Source organism: Primulina eburnea, chromosome 1, assembly GCF_022965805.1.
Source record: "Primulina eburnea isolate SZY01 chromosome 1, ASM2296580v1, whole genome shotgun sequence".
NCBI lineage: Eukaryota > Viridiplantae > Streptophyta > Magnoliopsida > Lamiales > Gesneriaceae > Primulina > Primulina eburnea.
In genome coordinates, this window is record NC_133101.1 from 2255828 (window position 1) to 2273178 (window position 17351).

General features: G+C 33.0%; 2 protein-coding genes across 2 annotated transcripts; one reads left to right on the top strand and one right to left on the bottom strand.

Annotated features, from left to right (window-relative positions):
- The first annotated feature begins 343 nt into the window (after positions 1-343).
- Positions 344-1288, top strand: LOC140828081 (glutathione S-transferase T3-like). The gene has a single exon (XM_073194207.1). The coding sequence runs from the start codon at positions 344-346 to the stop codon at positions 1286-1288; it is 945 nt and encodes a 314-aa protein (XP_073050308.1).
- A 1160-nt stretch (positions 1289-2448) lies between these two features.
- Positions 2449-4743, bottom strand: LOC140807081 (uncharacterized). The gene is made up of 7 exons (XM_073163793.1): positions 4642-4743; positions 4416-4548; positions 4258-4310; positions 3703-3747; positions 3313-3431; positions 2734-2842; positions 2449-2621 (listed from the first exon to the last, which is right to left on the bottom strand). The coding sequence occupies exons 1-7, from the start codon at positions 4696-4698 to the stop codon at positions 2550-2552; spliced, it is 588 nt and encodes a 195-aa protein (XP_073019894.1). The 5' UTR covers positions 4699-4743; the 3' UTR covers positions 2449-2549.
- Between the last annotated feature and the right edge of the window lie 12608 nt (positions 4744-17351).

A 17351-nucleotide genomic window follows, 5' to 3' on the forward strand; every position in this document is an offset into this window, starting at 1 on the left:
GCACCAACGGCTATATTCGAAATTACTCGCTATATATACTAATCAATTTCTACAAATTCATCCCACAACATTTATCTTTTCATATTTTTAAGCCAAATGGGATGACAATAGTCAGAACTCACAAAATCGATCTCGATTTGTTTCTTCTACACAATATCCACCACAATTTCTAAATTGGCCGTTTGTTTCAAATTTCCAAGGTTATGAAAATCCTTCGAATCATCCAAATTACACCTCCCGAGCTCCGTATCCACCGCCTACACCTGAATATTGGCAAAGTATAGGCAACTCAGATTTCATGCCGCCTTATTTTTATGGATTATATAATCCACAATCCACCAATATGCCAATCGAAAACGAGCCGCCAACTCCTACGTTTGTCCCAGAGACTCAGTTGTCCGACCGTGAAACACGAGTTGATCTCGAAAATGTGCAAAATGCTGATGTAGATGTTGAGGGTACGAAGAAGCGAATAATATGGAAAAAGGAGGAAGACGAGCTACTAGCGAGATCGTATGTCACAATGAGTGATGACCCAGTCATCGGCAATGATCAGAAGGGGAATGATTTCTGGAGACGTGTTGCGGACTACTATAATGACAATCGTCCCGCTGGTTCATCTCGGAGAGCTTTAAACGTGATTCGATCTCATTGGTACAATACCGTCCAAAAAAAGGTAAATCGCTTCATCGCAAATTATAATAGTGTTTACAATACTTATCGAAGCGGCCATAGTGATGAAGACATATTGCGGTTTGCATATGAAAAATATCGTGATGAAAATAATGGAGTTGCATTTAATCTGGAGCATATGTGGAGAATCATGAAACACGTCCACTGTTCACTCCACAGTCCGATGATCACTTGGTTGGTACAAAGGAAAGCGAGAATCTCAGAGTCGGGGGCTAGCAACACCTCATCGAACAAAGATGCGAGTATTGATTTAGATATAAATGAAGAAGAGATTCGTCCAATTGGTCAAAAAGCCGCAAAAAGAAAAGGTAAAAACAAAGAAAAATCATCGATGGAGGATTTGACAACCAGATACGACAGTTTGTTCGAAAGTTTTACTCAGTATACAAACATAAAGAAGAACGAATCTGAATGGAAACAAAAAGAACTTGCAATAGAGGAGATGAAAGCAAAAGCGGCTTTGAACAAATCTGAAGCTAAAAAGAGCAAATATTTGCTTAAGGAATACGAAATCCTTTCGAAACACACTTCACAAATGACGCCGGAGCAGCTTATAGTTCATGAACATATGTGTGACCAAATTAGAGAGAAATGAAATATGTAATTTTCGATTGATGTAATTCTCTTTTCAATTATTGTAATTCGTTTTCTTTGTATTTTGTGTATTTTTTAAAGAGATTGTGTTGAATAATATTTTAAATAAAAGAGTCCAAATTTTTTTTCATTTCTTAAAAATATTTTAATGAATATTGGAATTAAGTTATTTTTAAAATAATAATACTATTTATTTTTAGTAATATTTGTTGTAAAATTTTAAAAATATTAGAAAGATATTGAAATATTAAAATAAAAAAAATGAGTAAGTGGACAGTGAGACCCATAAATAATGAAAATTGAAATTAAATGAATTTGGGTGTGTGTTAATAATGAGGAAGTGTTAATGTAATGAATGAATATGTGGCTCGTGGACCCCATCATTTTTGATGAGATGTAGAGTTATTAACATGGATTAATTCCGACGGATGCGGATACCCTGATAGGAGATTTATTACAAGAAATAAAAGATAAACAATATATAAAAAAATGTATAGTTGGATACATTAATTATGGTGGTATGTGTAGGATTGAGGCTTGCCGCTTTATCAAAAGCTATAGCTGATGGTAATGGTGCAACTCAAATCTTTTAAACCGCACATCAGTTCAAACACCACGGTTCGATCACTCTACCAAGTAAGAACAATTATTGCATCCAACAGTATGATTGTCAAATTTGCTAAATTAATTAATATACATTATTTATGTTGAGGTCGAGGAGCAATACTTTTTCGTACATAAATGTCGAAATGTGATGTTCAAGTTATTATACTACTTAAATTATTTGAGTAATATCGTTATCATTGTTTTTATTTTTTGATAAGCACGAGATCATATAATTTTTATATTAATATTTTTATATTAATATTTTTAAATTATATATGTCCCCCACAATATTTCAGTAATGTTAATTGGAATCGTTGTTGCGAGCATGTACCATTTTGTCCCTACTCCAACCCGTCGAATCCATTTTATATTGAAATTTTTTGAAACATATATAAAATTTATTTATTTTTCGTTTAGAAGACACTTGCCTGCTTATCCACTGACTGATCAATATTTGAACATATAAAAAATTGTAATGCACACACACACACACTGATATAAACTCAAAGTTGATTTAATTTTCACTTTTATTCAAGACGAATTATTTGCGTCAAAGAAAATATAATAACAAATAATTTTAAACATATAATTTGCACTAAATTAAATTTCTCCTATTGTATATATAATTTGAACGAAGCTGCACAGAATAATTACATTTATCTTTTATTCAAATTACTGGTATTGGCCATTTGAGCAGATGAAACCTCCTTCCCACATACGGGGCAAATCTGCAAATTAATATATATATATATATATATATATATATATATATATATTTATATATTAAAATTTAGAAATCATGTTGCTATTAAATAAAAAAAATCATAAAAATAAATTTACCTTCTTAATCTGAAGCCACTGGGTTATACAATCGGAATGGTATGGATGGTCACAATGTAAAGTGACTATTTTATCCCCTTCTTCATACTCAACTTGACATATCACACACCTATTTTTTTCAAAAATTACTTTACTAAATTTATAAAACATTTTTAAACAAAATAGTGGACTAAAAATTAGTTTTGTATCTTTCAATTTTTTGTAATATTAGTGAATTTTTTTATCAGAAATGTCAAGTCGACGGCGCATCATAAAAAAAATAAAATTTCAACGAAAAAAGTGGCAGGCGATAAAATAGATTACTAAAATCAGACAAATAAACAATAGTAGATCTTTCATAAGACGGTCTCACGGATCTTTATTCGTGAAACAGGTCAATTATATCCATGTTTACAATAAAATTAATATATTTGACATAAAAAGTAATATTTTTTCGTGGATGACCCATATAGAATATCCATTTCACAAAATTGACCGTGAGACCGTTTAACAGGAGTTTTTGTTAATAAACTATATACAAAATTGTAAATTTTCTGTTTTAATAACATGTAGAAAAATGGCATAGTTTACAATGAATACCTGTCAATTAGCAAATTGATGGAGGATTGACATGTTAATGGATTCAAATGTTTACTAATTTCAGTTTCTGATATTCCTTTGCTCTCTGCGCCCAACATTTCCCCAAGAGCAATCAATTCCTGTTTAAAATTACATGCTGGTTTACCAAATCAATTCCTGTTTAAAATTAAATGCTTGTTTACCATATCATATTAATGTAGGATCGATCGATTCTCAGTTTAGCAAAAACTATATTTATCAATAATGATGTGACCCAAATATTTTAAACGTTAGAATGATTAACGTCACGTTTCAATCGCTCTCGAGTGGACATAATTATTGTTCTCAACAATTAATTAAAATTAGAAATAACGATAATAAAAATCAGTGGCAGGTTTTGATTTTATTTACCTCATATGATAATTCATCTGGATCAATATCATCTTCCTCCATTTCCTGGATATACATGTTATATCATATATATTTATCATATCAATGATAAGGAATAATAAGAGCCAATTATTCGAGCTAGATCAAGAATTTATAATCGAACCATGATCGATTAGTTCATATCGAAATTGAAAAATTATCAACACTAGATTAAACTTAAATCGAGTTGATCACCCAGTTAGAATCGATTTAAAAATTGAATTTGAGGGCAGGGTGTTGTAAAACTAAACTTATTTTAAACAGCTTATAAATTCCGACATCTTATAAATTACAAGTCCTTGAAACAAGATTTTAAAAAAACATCGAGCTCTTTAATCATATTAAGGTTGAAGTAGAGCTTCAACATTGAATTAAACTTTCAAATATATATTTATAAAAAATACTAGAACATGATATCGAGTCTCGAAAATTGAATGAAATAAATAAAAATATTGCCAATTTGATTGAAAATAATTCAATCAAATTTAAATACAAATATTAAATTTCAAATAAATTTAGGGAGAAATAGAATGAGACCTCATTATAATCGAAATCATACCGATCATCATCCAAAAACCCTATCTGGTCAGCTGCAACGATTATAATTATTAATTAGAAAAAAATGAAAACTCACACAAACCAAATTAAATAATTAGCTCCAATTTTATAACAAAAATATACCATTGATTACTCACATTGAATCTCACTATAAAAAAATTCATCTTCACTAAACTCAAAATCTTCGTCCGCCGATCGGTCGGACGCACTCGTGTTGTCTTCGTCGGTTTCTTGACTTTCTATAACCGGTATCTTCTGGCTAGCTCTTTCCTAGTTCAGAAAACAAAAAAACTAATCACTAGATATAATGTTGTTAATTTTTAATTAATCCCTAAAATCCATGCAAAATACTAAATACAAAACCTCTTCGAGTTCGTCTAAGGTCGCGCTTCTCGCCCGTTTCCTTCGTTCCTCGTCCATGTTCGTTTCGAGGTATTAGTGTGTAAGAAGCTAGCTAAAGGTAGAGCAAAGGGTATAGGGAAATAGTATTAATGTGATTATATACTAAGATTGTAAATGAATAGTGTGTTATGTTGTATAAATTATGGGAAATGGGACTGTATAGGTTAGGCACACAAATGTGTTTTCTTTAAGGTATTAATTCCTCCCACTTCTGTGGTGTAAAAGGTCTCAAAGAATTAACCTCCAGGATACAAAACCTATATCTCTGAAAATTGAAAGTTACACTCCTTCAAATTTTCTGGAGCAGAAATCACAAGTTTAGAAATTAACAAGAAAAGAAGAAATTTGCTTGAGGGAATTATTCACGCTACTTTTCTGGAAGAACATTGTGGAGGAATATATGGAATCCAGAAGTTGCCTTCATGAGACACAACTCAAATGAAATGATGTCCTTTCCCAAAAAACCACCCATTGGTTGAATCGTCTCTTGCCAAAAGACACCAAAAAATTAAACTTTATAATGTTTAAAAGCAACGATCCGATTCGAACCGATTTCTTCTTTTTCCCTCATCTTTTCGGTTTCACTTCTTTACATAAATATATATATATATATATTGGTCAAATGCAGGTGAATGAATATAGTACTTATTATGTAAATACATATACATTACAATCCCCCACTTATTTACATAAAGTAAAAAATACACAATACAAACTAACTTTACACAGTGAATAGCCATGAGTGGACTTTGCCTTTAACTTATGGTTGAATATGCAACGTTATGGAAACATACTCTCACTATGTATTACTTCTTGCTCCTTAATCTTGGCAGCACTAATTTGAATATGGGCCTTGTGCTGGATCCTGGTTTCACAAGTACTCTAGGAATCTACCAATATAACCCACAAGAAGCGGCCTCTCACTTCTTTACTTGTGTAGGTAAACTTATCAAGAATGTCCACAACGCATTCCACAAAACTATAAGTCTATCCTAATTCTTGTTGTGGTAAATAAAGTGCTAGGTCAGATATGAGACTTTCAAAATAGTGTTACCCCCACTATTTCCAAAATTATGCACCTTTGAAATGTATCCAAGTTTCCATTTCACTAATGTCTAATATTGAATTGCCTTTTTAACTCTGATACATAAGGTGCCAAATATATAACTTGTACCTTAAGACAGAGTTGGTTTCAATCAAGACATCTTTTTGATTGGTAGTAGTCCCATACCTCTCATGACCCTTGAAATCTTATCACCGGATAAGGACTTTGTTAGTGGATCCGCTAACATTTGATTAGTTGGAAGATACTCAAGTACAATCTTCCCTTTTTTAACCATACTTCGAATATGATTATATCTCATAGCGATGTGCTTACTATGATTTGATATTCTTTCATTCTTTGTATTACAAATTGCAGCTTGATTATCACAATACAAAGTTGTAGGTCCTTTTTTGGAATCTACAAACGGAATGGACCTTAGGAATCTTCTAAACCACATAATATCTTTGCTTGCCATAGACATAGCTATATATTCAGATTCCATTGAAGATAGAGCAACACAAGTTTGCTTCTTCGATGCCCAAGAAACTATTGTACCACCAATAGTGAACAACCAACCACTAGTTGACTTAGAGTCGGTTGCATCAGGTGCCCAATTGGCATCACTGTAACACTCAAGTGTAGATGAACTACACTTATAATGTAGACCAAAGTTCATCGTGAACTTTAAATATCTTAATAATCTTTTTAATTCTTTCCAGTGCTCTTCACAAGGATTGTTTGTAAAACGACTTAATATGCCCACTGAACATGCAAGATCGGGTCTTGTGTGATTCACCACGTACATGATGCTGCCTATTATCTTGGCATATTCTTCCTGATTCACAGCCTTTCCTTTATTAGGAATTAACTTTACTTTAGGATCAATAGGACAATTACTGTCCTTGCAGTCAAAGTAGTTGAACTTCTTTAACAATTTCTCAATGTAATGAGATTGTGTTAGTATGTAAGTTCCATCTTTCTTGATAACCTTGACCCCTAAAATGACATCTACTGGACCCAAGTCCTTTATGTCAAAAGCTTGCTTTAAATTATTCTTAGTTTCATTTACACAATTCATATCAGAACCAAATACGAGCAAGTCATCAACATATAAAGTCAACAACACTTTATAATCAAGAGTAACTTTAGTAAACACACAGCTTTCTACTTTGCTACTCTTAAAACCAAACTTTTTGATTTGTTCCTTAAATTTCTTATACCATTGTCTAGGTGCTTGTTTAAGCCCATACAAGGATTTTTTTAATTTACATACTTTATGTTCTTCTCCTTTAACAACATACCCTTCAGGTTGATGTATGTAAATTTCTTCATCTAAATCTCCATTCAAGAACGCGGTTTTGACATCCATTTGATGAACCTCTAAACCATAAATAGATGCAATAGCAAACATAGTTCTAATTGATGTGAATTTAGTAACCGGAGAAAATGTCTCAAAATAATCAATTTCTTTCTTTTGATTATAGCCTTTTGCTACTAATCTAGCTTTGTACTTTTCAATAGTACCATCAGTTTTGAGTTTCTTTTTCAAAACCCACTTGCACCCAATAAATTTAGTGTTAGGAGGAGAATCCACGAGAACCCAAGTTTGATTATCAAGTATTGATTTTATTTCATCATCCATGGCTCTTTTCCACATGTTTGAATCAGGTAAAGACATAGCTTCTTGAAAGGTTTTAGGATCCTCTTCCAACATGTATGTCAACATATCAGGACCAAAATTCTTTTCAATTCTACGTCTCTTACTCCTCCTCAACTCAATCATTTCCTTATTTTCATCATTTTCTGAAATTTCATCTTCTATAGAGATATCATTAGATATGTTCTTATCCATGTCAATTTCATGCATCAAATCATTATCAAGTTCTAACTTATCGGTATGCTTAATGTTCAAGTGCTCATAAAAAATGGCATGAGTAGCTTCAAATACCCTATTGTTACTAAGCCTAAGAAATCTATATGATTTACTAAGTGCAGAATATCCAATAAAGATAGATTTCACAGCTTTACTACCAAGTTTTGGCCTCTTCAAAGTTGCATCTAAGACATATGCAATACAACCCCACACCTTCAAGTGTTTAATACTAGGCTTATGCCCTTTAAACAACTCGTATGGAGTTTTCATATGTTTCTTATCAATAATTCTGTTACTAATGTAACAAGAGCTTAATAGTGCCTCTCCCCAATAACTCATTGGCAATTTTGAATGTATTAGCATGGCACTAACCATCTCCATTAAGGACCTATTTTTTCTTTCAGCTACTCCATTTTGAGGTGGAGTATTAGGTGCTGAAAATTCTCTAACAATTCCATTTTGTAAACAAAATGTTATGAATTCATTTGAGAGATATTCACCACCTCTGTCTGATCTTAACCTTTTTATCCTTAAGTTGGTTATATTCTCAATTTCCTCTTTGAAGATTTTGAACTTATCAAAAGCCTCATCTTTAGTTTTAAGTAAATACACATAAGTAAACTTTGAAAAATCATCAATAAATGTAATAAAGTAACGTTTACCACCTCTAGTTACATGTTCTTTATTGTCACATATGTCAGTATGAATAAGTTCAAGCAATACAGTTGATCTAACTACGCTTTTAAAGGAAGTTTTAGTCAACTTAGATTGTGTACAACATTCGCAAGTATGCATAGTATAAGTTTTTGAAGACTTGGGAATGAAATCACGATTTATCATACGTTTCATAGCATTTATACCAATATGTCCAAGTCTAAAGTGCCAAAATTCATGCTCCCCAACATTTAGTAAAGAATCGATAGAGTAAGCCGAAGAAGTAGTAATATTATTGTCAATACTCAACAAGTACATATTGTCCTTAATGTAACCTTTTCCTACAAACAATCCCTTCTTAGTAATAATTACCTTTTGGGATTCAAAGGCTACTTTAAAACCATTTTCGTCCAACTTGTGGACTGATACAAGATTCTTCCTCATAGAGGGAATGTGATACACATTTTTCAAAGTCAAAGTTTTGCCTGAAGTGAGGGGAAGTATGACAGTCCCACTGCCAAGAACTTCACTTGTAGAGGAGTTGCCCATGTAGACTGATTTGGCCTCTTTCACCTCTTCATAAGTCTTGAATAAACTTTTGTTCGGAGTGACATGACAAGTTGCTCCCGAATCCACCCACCAGTCAGTCACAGCATTGTTCACAAGGCAGATTTCAGTAAGAACAGCAACCATGTCATTTTCCACCAAATTTGTTTGTTCATTTTTCTTGTTCCCTTTGCGATTGCGACATTCCCTAGCAAAATGACCAGGTTTGCCACAAACAAAACAAGAGCCTTTCTTTTTCTTGCCATTCCCATTTCCATTATTTTTAAAAGTTTTTCTCTTTTTGAACTTTCCTTGGTTTCCCTTGGAAGTTCCAGGAACATCAACAAAATTCACACCATCATTCTTCAAAAAAATTGAATCATCCCTTTTAAGACTTTCAGTCTCAATTTGGATGCCCTGAAGAAGTTCATCTAACGAGATTGCTTTCTTCTTATGTTTCAATTTCTTTTGGTAATCTTTCCAAGAATTTGGAAGTTTACCAATGATAGTAGAAACTTGAAAGGTTTCAGAAATGGGTTCCCCAACATCAGCACATTCAGTAGCAATATCATTTAACTCATTAACCTGATCTATAACAGGAATAGTATCCACCATTTTGTACTCAACATACTTATTGACCAAAAACGATTTATTACCAGCATCTTCATTAACATACCTTCTCTTAATAGCATTCCAAAGTTCTGCAGCAGTTTTGTGGAAGTGAAACACATTGAACAATGTATTGTTCAGTGACTGCAGAATCGTAAAACGGCATATGAAATCATCTGCTTTCCATTTCTTAATCTTTTCAACATCCTCCTGGTTTTGTGGTGTCGGTGTTTCTTGTGGACATGTTTCAGATAACACATAGAATACTTTGGCAATCGTCAATAGGTACTCCATTTTCAAACTCCAACGTTTGTAGTTTAACCCATTCAACCTCTCCAATTTGTCACCTTCGTTTAACTGTGCCTTGACCAAAACAGACTCCATTACAGAAAATTAATACCTTAAAATTGTTGTATAAATTATGGGAAATGGGACTGTATAGGTTAGGCACACAAATGTGTTTTCTTTAAGGTATTAATTCCTCCCACTTCTGTGGTGTAAAAGGTCTCAAAGAATTAACCTCCAGGATACAAAACCTATATCTCTGAAAATTGAAAGTTACACTCCTTCAAATTTTCTGGAGCAGAAATCACAAGTTTAGAAATTAACAAGAAAAGAAGAAATTTGCTTGAGGGAATTATTCACGCTACTTTTCTGGAAGAACATTGTGGAGGAATATATGGAATCCAGAAGTTGCCTTCATGAGACACAACTCAAATGAAATGATGTCCTTTCCCAAAAAACCACCCATTGGTTGAATCGTCTCTTGCCAAAAGACACCAAAAAATTAAACTTTATAATGTTTAAAAGCAACGATCCGATTCGAACCGATTTCTTCTTTTTCCCTCATCTTTTCGGTTTCACTTCTTTACATAAATATATATATATATATATATTGGTCAAATGCAGGTGAATGAATATAGTACTTATTATGTAAATACATATACATTACAATGGGTTAAACTACAAACGTTGGAGTTTGAAAATGGAGTACCTATTGACGATTGCCAAAGTATTCTATGTGTTATCTGAAACATGTCCACAAGAAACACCGACACCACAAAACCAGGAGGATGTTGAAAAGATTAAGAAATGGAAAGCAGATGATTTCATATGCCGTTTTACGATTCTGCAGTCACTGAACAATACATTGTTCAATGTGTTTCACTTCCACAAAACTGCTGCAGAACTTTGGAATGCTATTAAGAGAAGGTATGTTAATGAAGATGCTGGTAATAAATCGTTTTTGGTCAATAAGTATGTTGAGTACAAAATGGTGGATACTATTCCTGTTATAGATCAGGTTAATGAGTTAAATGATATTGCTACTGAATGTGCTGATGTTGGGGAACCCATTTCTGAAACCTTTCAAGTTTCTACTATCATTGGTAAACTTCCAAATTCTTGGAAAGATTACCAAAAGAAATTGAAACATAAGAAGAAAGCAATCTCGTTAGATGAACTTCTTCAGGGCATCCAAATTGAGACTGAAAGTCTTAAAAGGGATGATTCAATTTTTTTGAAGAATGATGGTGTGAATTTTGTTGATGTTCCTGGAACTTCCAAGGGAAACCAAGGAAAGTTCAAAAAGAGAAAAACTTTTAAAAATAATGGAAATGGGAATGGCAAGAAAAAGAAAGGCTCTTGTTTTGTTTGTGGCAAACCTGGTCATTTTGCTAGGGAATGTCGCAATCGCAAAGGGAACAAGAAAAATGAACAAACAAATTTGGTGGAAAATGACATGGTTGCTGTTCTTACTGAAATCTGCCTTGTGAACAATGCTGTGACTGACTGGTGGGTGGATTCGGGAGCAACTTGTCATGTCACTCCGAACAAAAGTTTATTCAAGACTTATGAAGAGGTGAAAGAGGCCAAATCAGTCTACATGGGCAACTCCTCTACAAGTGAAGTTCTTGGCAGTGGGACTGTCATACTTCCCCTCACTTCAGGCAAAACTTTGACTTTGAAAAATGTGTATCACATTCCCTCTATGAGGAAGAATCTTGTATCAGTCCACAAGTTGGACGAAAATGGTTTTAAAGTAGCCTTTGAATCCCAAAAGGTAATTATTACTAAGAAGGGATTGTTTGTAGGAAAAGGTTACATTAAGGACAATATGTACTTGTTGAGTATTGACAATAATATTACTACTTCTTCGGCTTACTCTATCGATTCTTTACTAAATGTTGGGGAGCATGAATTTTGGCACTTTAGACTTGGACATATTGGTATAAATGCTATGAAACGTATGATAAATCGTGATTTCATTCCCAAGTCTTCAAAAACTTATACTATGCATACTTGCGAATGTTGTACACAATCTAAGTTGACTAAAACTTCCTTTAAAAGCGTAGTTAGATCAACTGTATTGCTTGAACTTATTCATACTGACATATGTGACAATAAAGAACATGTAACTAGAGGTGGTAAACGTTACTTTATTACATTTATTGATGATTTTTCAAAGTTTACTTATGTGTATTTACTTAAAACTAAAGATGAGGCTTTTGATAAGTTCAAAATCTTCAAAGAGGAAATTGAGAATATAACCAACTTAAGGATAAAAAGGTTAAGATCAGACAGAGGTGGTGAATATCTCTCAAATGAATTCATAACATTTTGTTTACAAAATGGAATTGTTAGAGAATTTTCAGCACCTAATACTCCACCTCAAAATGGAGTAGCTGAAAGAAAAAATAGGTCCTTAATGGAGATGGTTAGTGCCATGCTAATACATTCAAAATTGCCAATGAGTTATTGGGGAGAGGCACTATTAAGCTCTTGTTACATTAGTAACAGAATTATTGATAAGAAACATATGAAAACTCCATACGAGTTGTTTAAAGGGCATAAGCCTAGTATTAAACACTTGAAGGTGTGGGGTTGTATTGCATATGTCTTAGATGCAACTTTGAAGAGGCCAAAACTTGGTAGTAAAGCTGTGAAATCTATCTTTATTGGATATTCTGCACTTAGTAAATCATATAGATTTCTTAGGCTTAGTAACAATAGGGTATTTGAAGCTACTCATGCCATTTTTTATGAGCACTTGAACATTAAGCATACCGATAAGTTAGAACTTGATAATGATTTGATGCATGAAATTGACATGGATAAGAACATATCTAATGATATCTCTATAGAAGATGAAATTTCAGAAAATGATGAAAATAAGGAAATGATTGAGTTGAGGAGGAGTAAGAGACGTAGAATTGAAAAGAATTTTGGTCCTGATATGTTGACATACATGTTGGAAGAGGATCCTAAAACCTTTCAAGAAGCTATGTCTTTACCTGATTCAAACATGTGGAAAAGAGCCATGGATGATGAAATAAAATCAATACTTGATAATCAAACTTGGGTTCTCGTGGATTCTCCTCCTAACACTAAATTTATTGGGTGCAAGTGGGTTTTGAAAAAGAAACTCAAAACTGATGGTACTATTGAAAAGTACAAAGCTAGATTAGTAGCAAAAGGCTATAATCAAAAGAAAGAAATTGATTATTTTGAGACATTTTCTCCGGTTACTAAATTCACATCAATTAGAACTATGTTTGCTATTGCATCTATTTATGGTTTAGAGGTTCATCAAATGGATGTCAAAACCGCGTTCTTGAATGGAGATTTAGATGAAGAAATTTACATACATCAACCTGAAGGGTATGTTGTTAAAGGAGAAGAACATAAAGTATGTAAATTAAAAAAATCCTTGTATGGGCTTAAACAAGCACCTAGACAATGGTATAAGAAATTTAAGGAATTAATACCTTAAAGAAAACACATTTGTGTGCCTAGCCTATACAGTCCCATTTCCCATAATTTATACAACAAATTGTAATGTATATGTATTTACATAATAAGTACTATATTCATTCACCTGCATTTGACCAATATATATATATATATATTTATGTAAAGAAGTGAAACCGAAAAGATGAGGGAAAAAGAAGAAATCGGTTCGAATCGGATCGTTGCTTTTAAACATTATAAAGTTTAATTTTTTGGTGTCTTTTGGCAAGAGACGATTCAACCAATGGGTGGTTTTTTGGGAAAGGACATCATTTCATTTGAGTTGTGTCTCATGAAGGCAACTTCTGGATTCCATATATTCCTCCACAATGTTCTTCCAGAAAAGTAGCGTGAATAATTCCCTCAAGCAAATTTCTTCTTTTCTTGTTAATTTCTAAACTTGTGATTTCTGCTCCAGAAAATTTGAAGGAGTGTAACTTTCAATTTTCAGAGATATAGGTTTTGTATCCTGGAGGTTAATTCTTTGAGACCTTTTACACCACAGAAGTGGGAGGAATTAATACCTTAAAGAAAACACATTTGTGTGCCTAACCTATACAGTCCCATTTCCCATAATTTATACAACAATTTTAAGGTATTAATTTTCTGTAATGGAGTCTGTTTTGGTCAAGGCACAGTTAAACGAAGGTGACAAATTGGAGAGGTTGAATGGGTTAAACTACAAACGTTGGAGTTTGAAAATGGAGTACCTATTGACGATTGCCAAAGTATTCTATGTGTTATCTGAAACATGTCCACAAGAAACACCGACACCACAAAACCAGGAGGATGTTGAAAAGATTAAGAAATGGAAAGCAGATGATTTCATATGCCGTTTTACGATTCTGCAGTCACTGAACAATACATTGTTCAATGTGTTTCACTTCCACAAAACTGCTGCAGAACTTTGGAATGCTATTAAGAGAAGGTATGTTAATGAAGATGCTGGTAATAAATCGTTTTTGGTCAATAAGTATGTTGAGTACAAAATGGTGGATACTATTCCTGTTATAGATCAGGTTAATGAGTTAAATGATATTGCTACTGAATGTGCTGATGTTGGGGAACCCATTTCTGAAACCTTTCAAGTTTCTACTATCATTGGTAAACTTCCAAATTCTTGGAAAGATTACCAAAAGAAATTGAAACATAAGAAGAAAGCAATCTCGTTAGATGAACTTCTTCAGGGCATCCAAATTGAGACTGAAAGTCTTAAAAGGGATGATTCAATTTTTTTGAAGAATGATGGTGTGAATTTTGTTGATGTTCCTGGAACTTCCAAGGGAAACCAAGGAAAGTTCAAAAAGAGAAAAACTTTTAAAAATAATGGAAATGGGAATGGCAAGAAAAAGAAAGGCTCTTGTTTTGTTTGTGGCAAACCTGGTCATTTTGCTAGGGAATGTCGCAATCGCAAAGGGAACAAGAAAAATGAACAAACAAATTTGGTGGAAAATGACATGGTTGCTGTTCTTACTGAAATCTGCCTTGTGAACAATGCTGTGACTGACTGGTGGGTGGATTCGGGAGCAACTTGTCATGTCACTCCGAACAAAAGTTTATTCAAGACTTATGAAGAGGTGAAAGAGGCCAAATCAGTCTACATGGGCAACTCCTCTACAAGTGAAGTTCTTGGCAGTGGGACTGTCATACTTCCCCTCACTTCAGGCAAAACTTTGACTTTGAAAAATGTGTATCACATTCCCTCTATGAGGAAGAATCTTGTATCAGTCCACAAGTTGGACGAAAATGGTTTTAAAGTAGCCTTTGAATCCCAAAAGGTAATTATTACTAAGAAGGGATTGTTTGTAGGAAAAGGTTACATTAAGGACAATATGTACTTGTTGAGTATTGACAATAATATTACTACTTCTTCGGCTTACTCTATCGATTCTTTACTAAATGTTGGGGAGCATGAATTTTGGCACTTTAGACTTGGACATATTGGTATAAATGCTATGAAACGTATGATAAATCGTGATTTCATTCCCAAGTCTTCAAAAACTTATACTATGCATACTTGCGAATGTTGTACACAATCTAAGTTGACTAAAACTTCCTTTAAAAGCGTAGTTAGATCAACTGTATTGCTTGAACTTATTCATACTGACATATGTGACAATAAAGAACATGTAACTAGAGGTGGTAAACGTTACTTTATTACATTTATTGATGATTTTTCAAAGTTTACTTATGTGTATTTACTTAAAACTAAAGATGAGGCTTTTGATAAGTTCAAAATCTTCAAAGAGGAAATTGAGAATATAACCAACTTAAGGATAAAAAGGTTAAGATCAGACAGAGGTGGTGAATATCTCTCAAATGAATTCATAACATTTTGTTTACAAAATGGAATTGTTAGAGAATTTTTAGCACCTAATACTCCACCTCAAAATGGAGTAGCTGAAAGAAAAAATAGGTCCTTAATGGAGATGGTTAGTGCCATGCTAATACATTCAAAATTGCCAATGAGTTATTGGGGAGAGGCACTATTAAGCTCTTGTTACATTAGTAACAGAATTATTGATAAGAAACATATGAAAACTCCATACGAGTTGTTTAAAGGGCATAAGCCTAGTATTAAACACTTGAAGGTGTGGGGTTGTATTGCATATGTCTTAGATGCAACTTTGAAGAGGCCAAAACTTGGTAGTAAAGCTGTGAAATCTATCTTTATTGGATATTCTGCACTTAGTAAATCATATAGATTTCTTAGGCTTAGTAACAATAGGGTATTTGAAGCTACTCATGCCATTTTTTATGAGCACTTGAACATTAAGCATACCGATAAGTTAGAACTTGATAATGATTTGATGCATGAAATTGACATGGATAAGAACATATCTAATGATATCTCTATAGAAGATGAAATTTCAGAAAATGATGAAAATAAGGAAATGATTGAGTTGAGGAGGAGTAAGAGACGTAGAATTGAAAAGAATTTTGGTCCTGATATGTTGACATACATGTTGGAAGAGGATCCTAAAACCTTTCAAGAAGCTATGTCTTTACCTGATTCAAACATGTGGAAAAGAGCCATGGATGATGAAATAAAATCAATACTTGATAATCAAACTTGGGTTCTCGTGGATTCTCCTCCTAACACTAAATTTATTGGGTGCAAGTGGGTTTTGAAAAAGAAACTCAAAACTGATGGTACTATTGAAAAGTACAAAGCTAGATTAGTAGCAAAAGGCTATAATCAAAAGAAAGAAATTGATTATTTTGAGACATTTTCTCCGGTTACTAAATTCACATCAATTAGAACTATGTTTGCTATTGCATCTATTTATGGTTTAGAGGTTCATCAAATGGATGTCAAAACCGCGTTCTTGAATGGAGATTTAGATGAAGAAATTTACATACATCAACCTGAAGGGTATGTTGTTAAAGGAGAAGAACATAAAGTATGTAAATTAAAAAAATCCTTGTATGGGCTTAAACAAGCACCTAGACAATGGTATAAGAAATTTAAGGAATTAATACCTTAAAGAAAACACATTTGTGTGCCTAGCCTATACAGTCCCATTTCCCATAATTTATACAACAAATTGTAATGTATATGTATTTACATAATAAGTACTATATTCATTCACCTGCATTTGACCAATATATATATATATATATATATATATATATATATATATATATATATTTATGTAAAGAAGTGAAACCGAAAAGATGAGGGAAAAAGAAGAAATCGGTTCGAATCGGATCGTTGCTTTTAAACATTATAAAGTTTAATTTTTTGGTGTCTTTTGGCAAGAGACGATTCAACCAATGGGTGGTTTTTTGGGAAAGGACATCATTTCATTTGAGTTGTGTCTCATGAAGGCAACTTCTGGATTCCATATATTCCTCCACAATGTTCTTCCAGAAAAGTAGCGTGAATAATTCCCTCAAGCAAATTTCTTCTTTTCTTGTTAATTTCTAAACTTGTGATTTCTGCTCCAGAAAATTTGAAGGAGTGTAACTTTCAATTTTCAGAGATATAGGTTTTGTATCCTGGAGGTTAATTCTTTGAGACCTTTTACACCACAGAAGTGGGAGGAATTAATACCTTAAAGAAAACACATTTGTGTGCCTAACCTATACAGTCCCATTTCCCATAATTTATACAACAATTTTAAGGTATTAATTTTCTGTAATGGAGTCTGT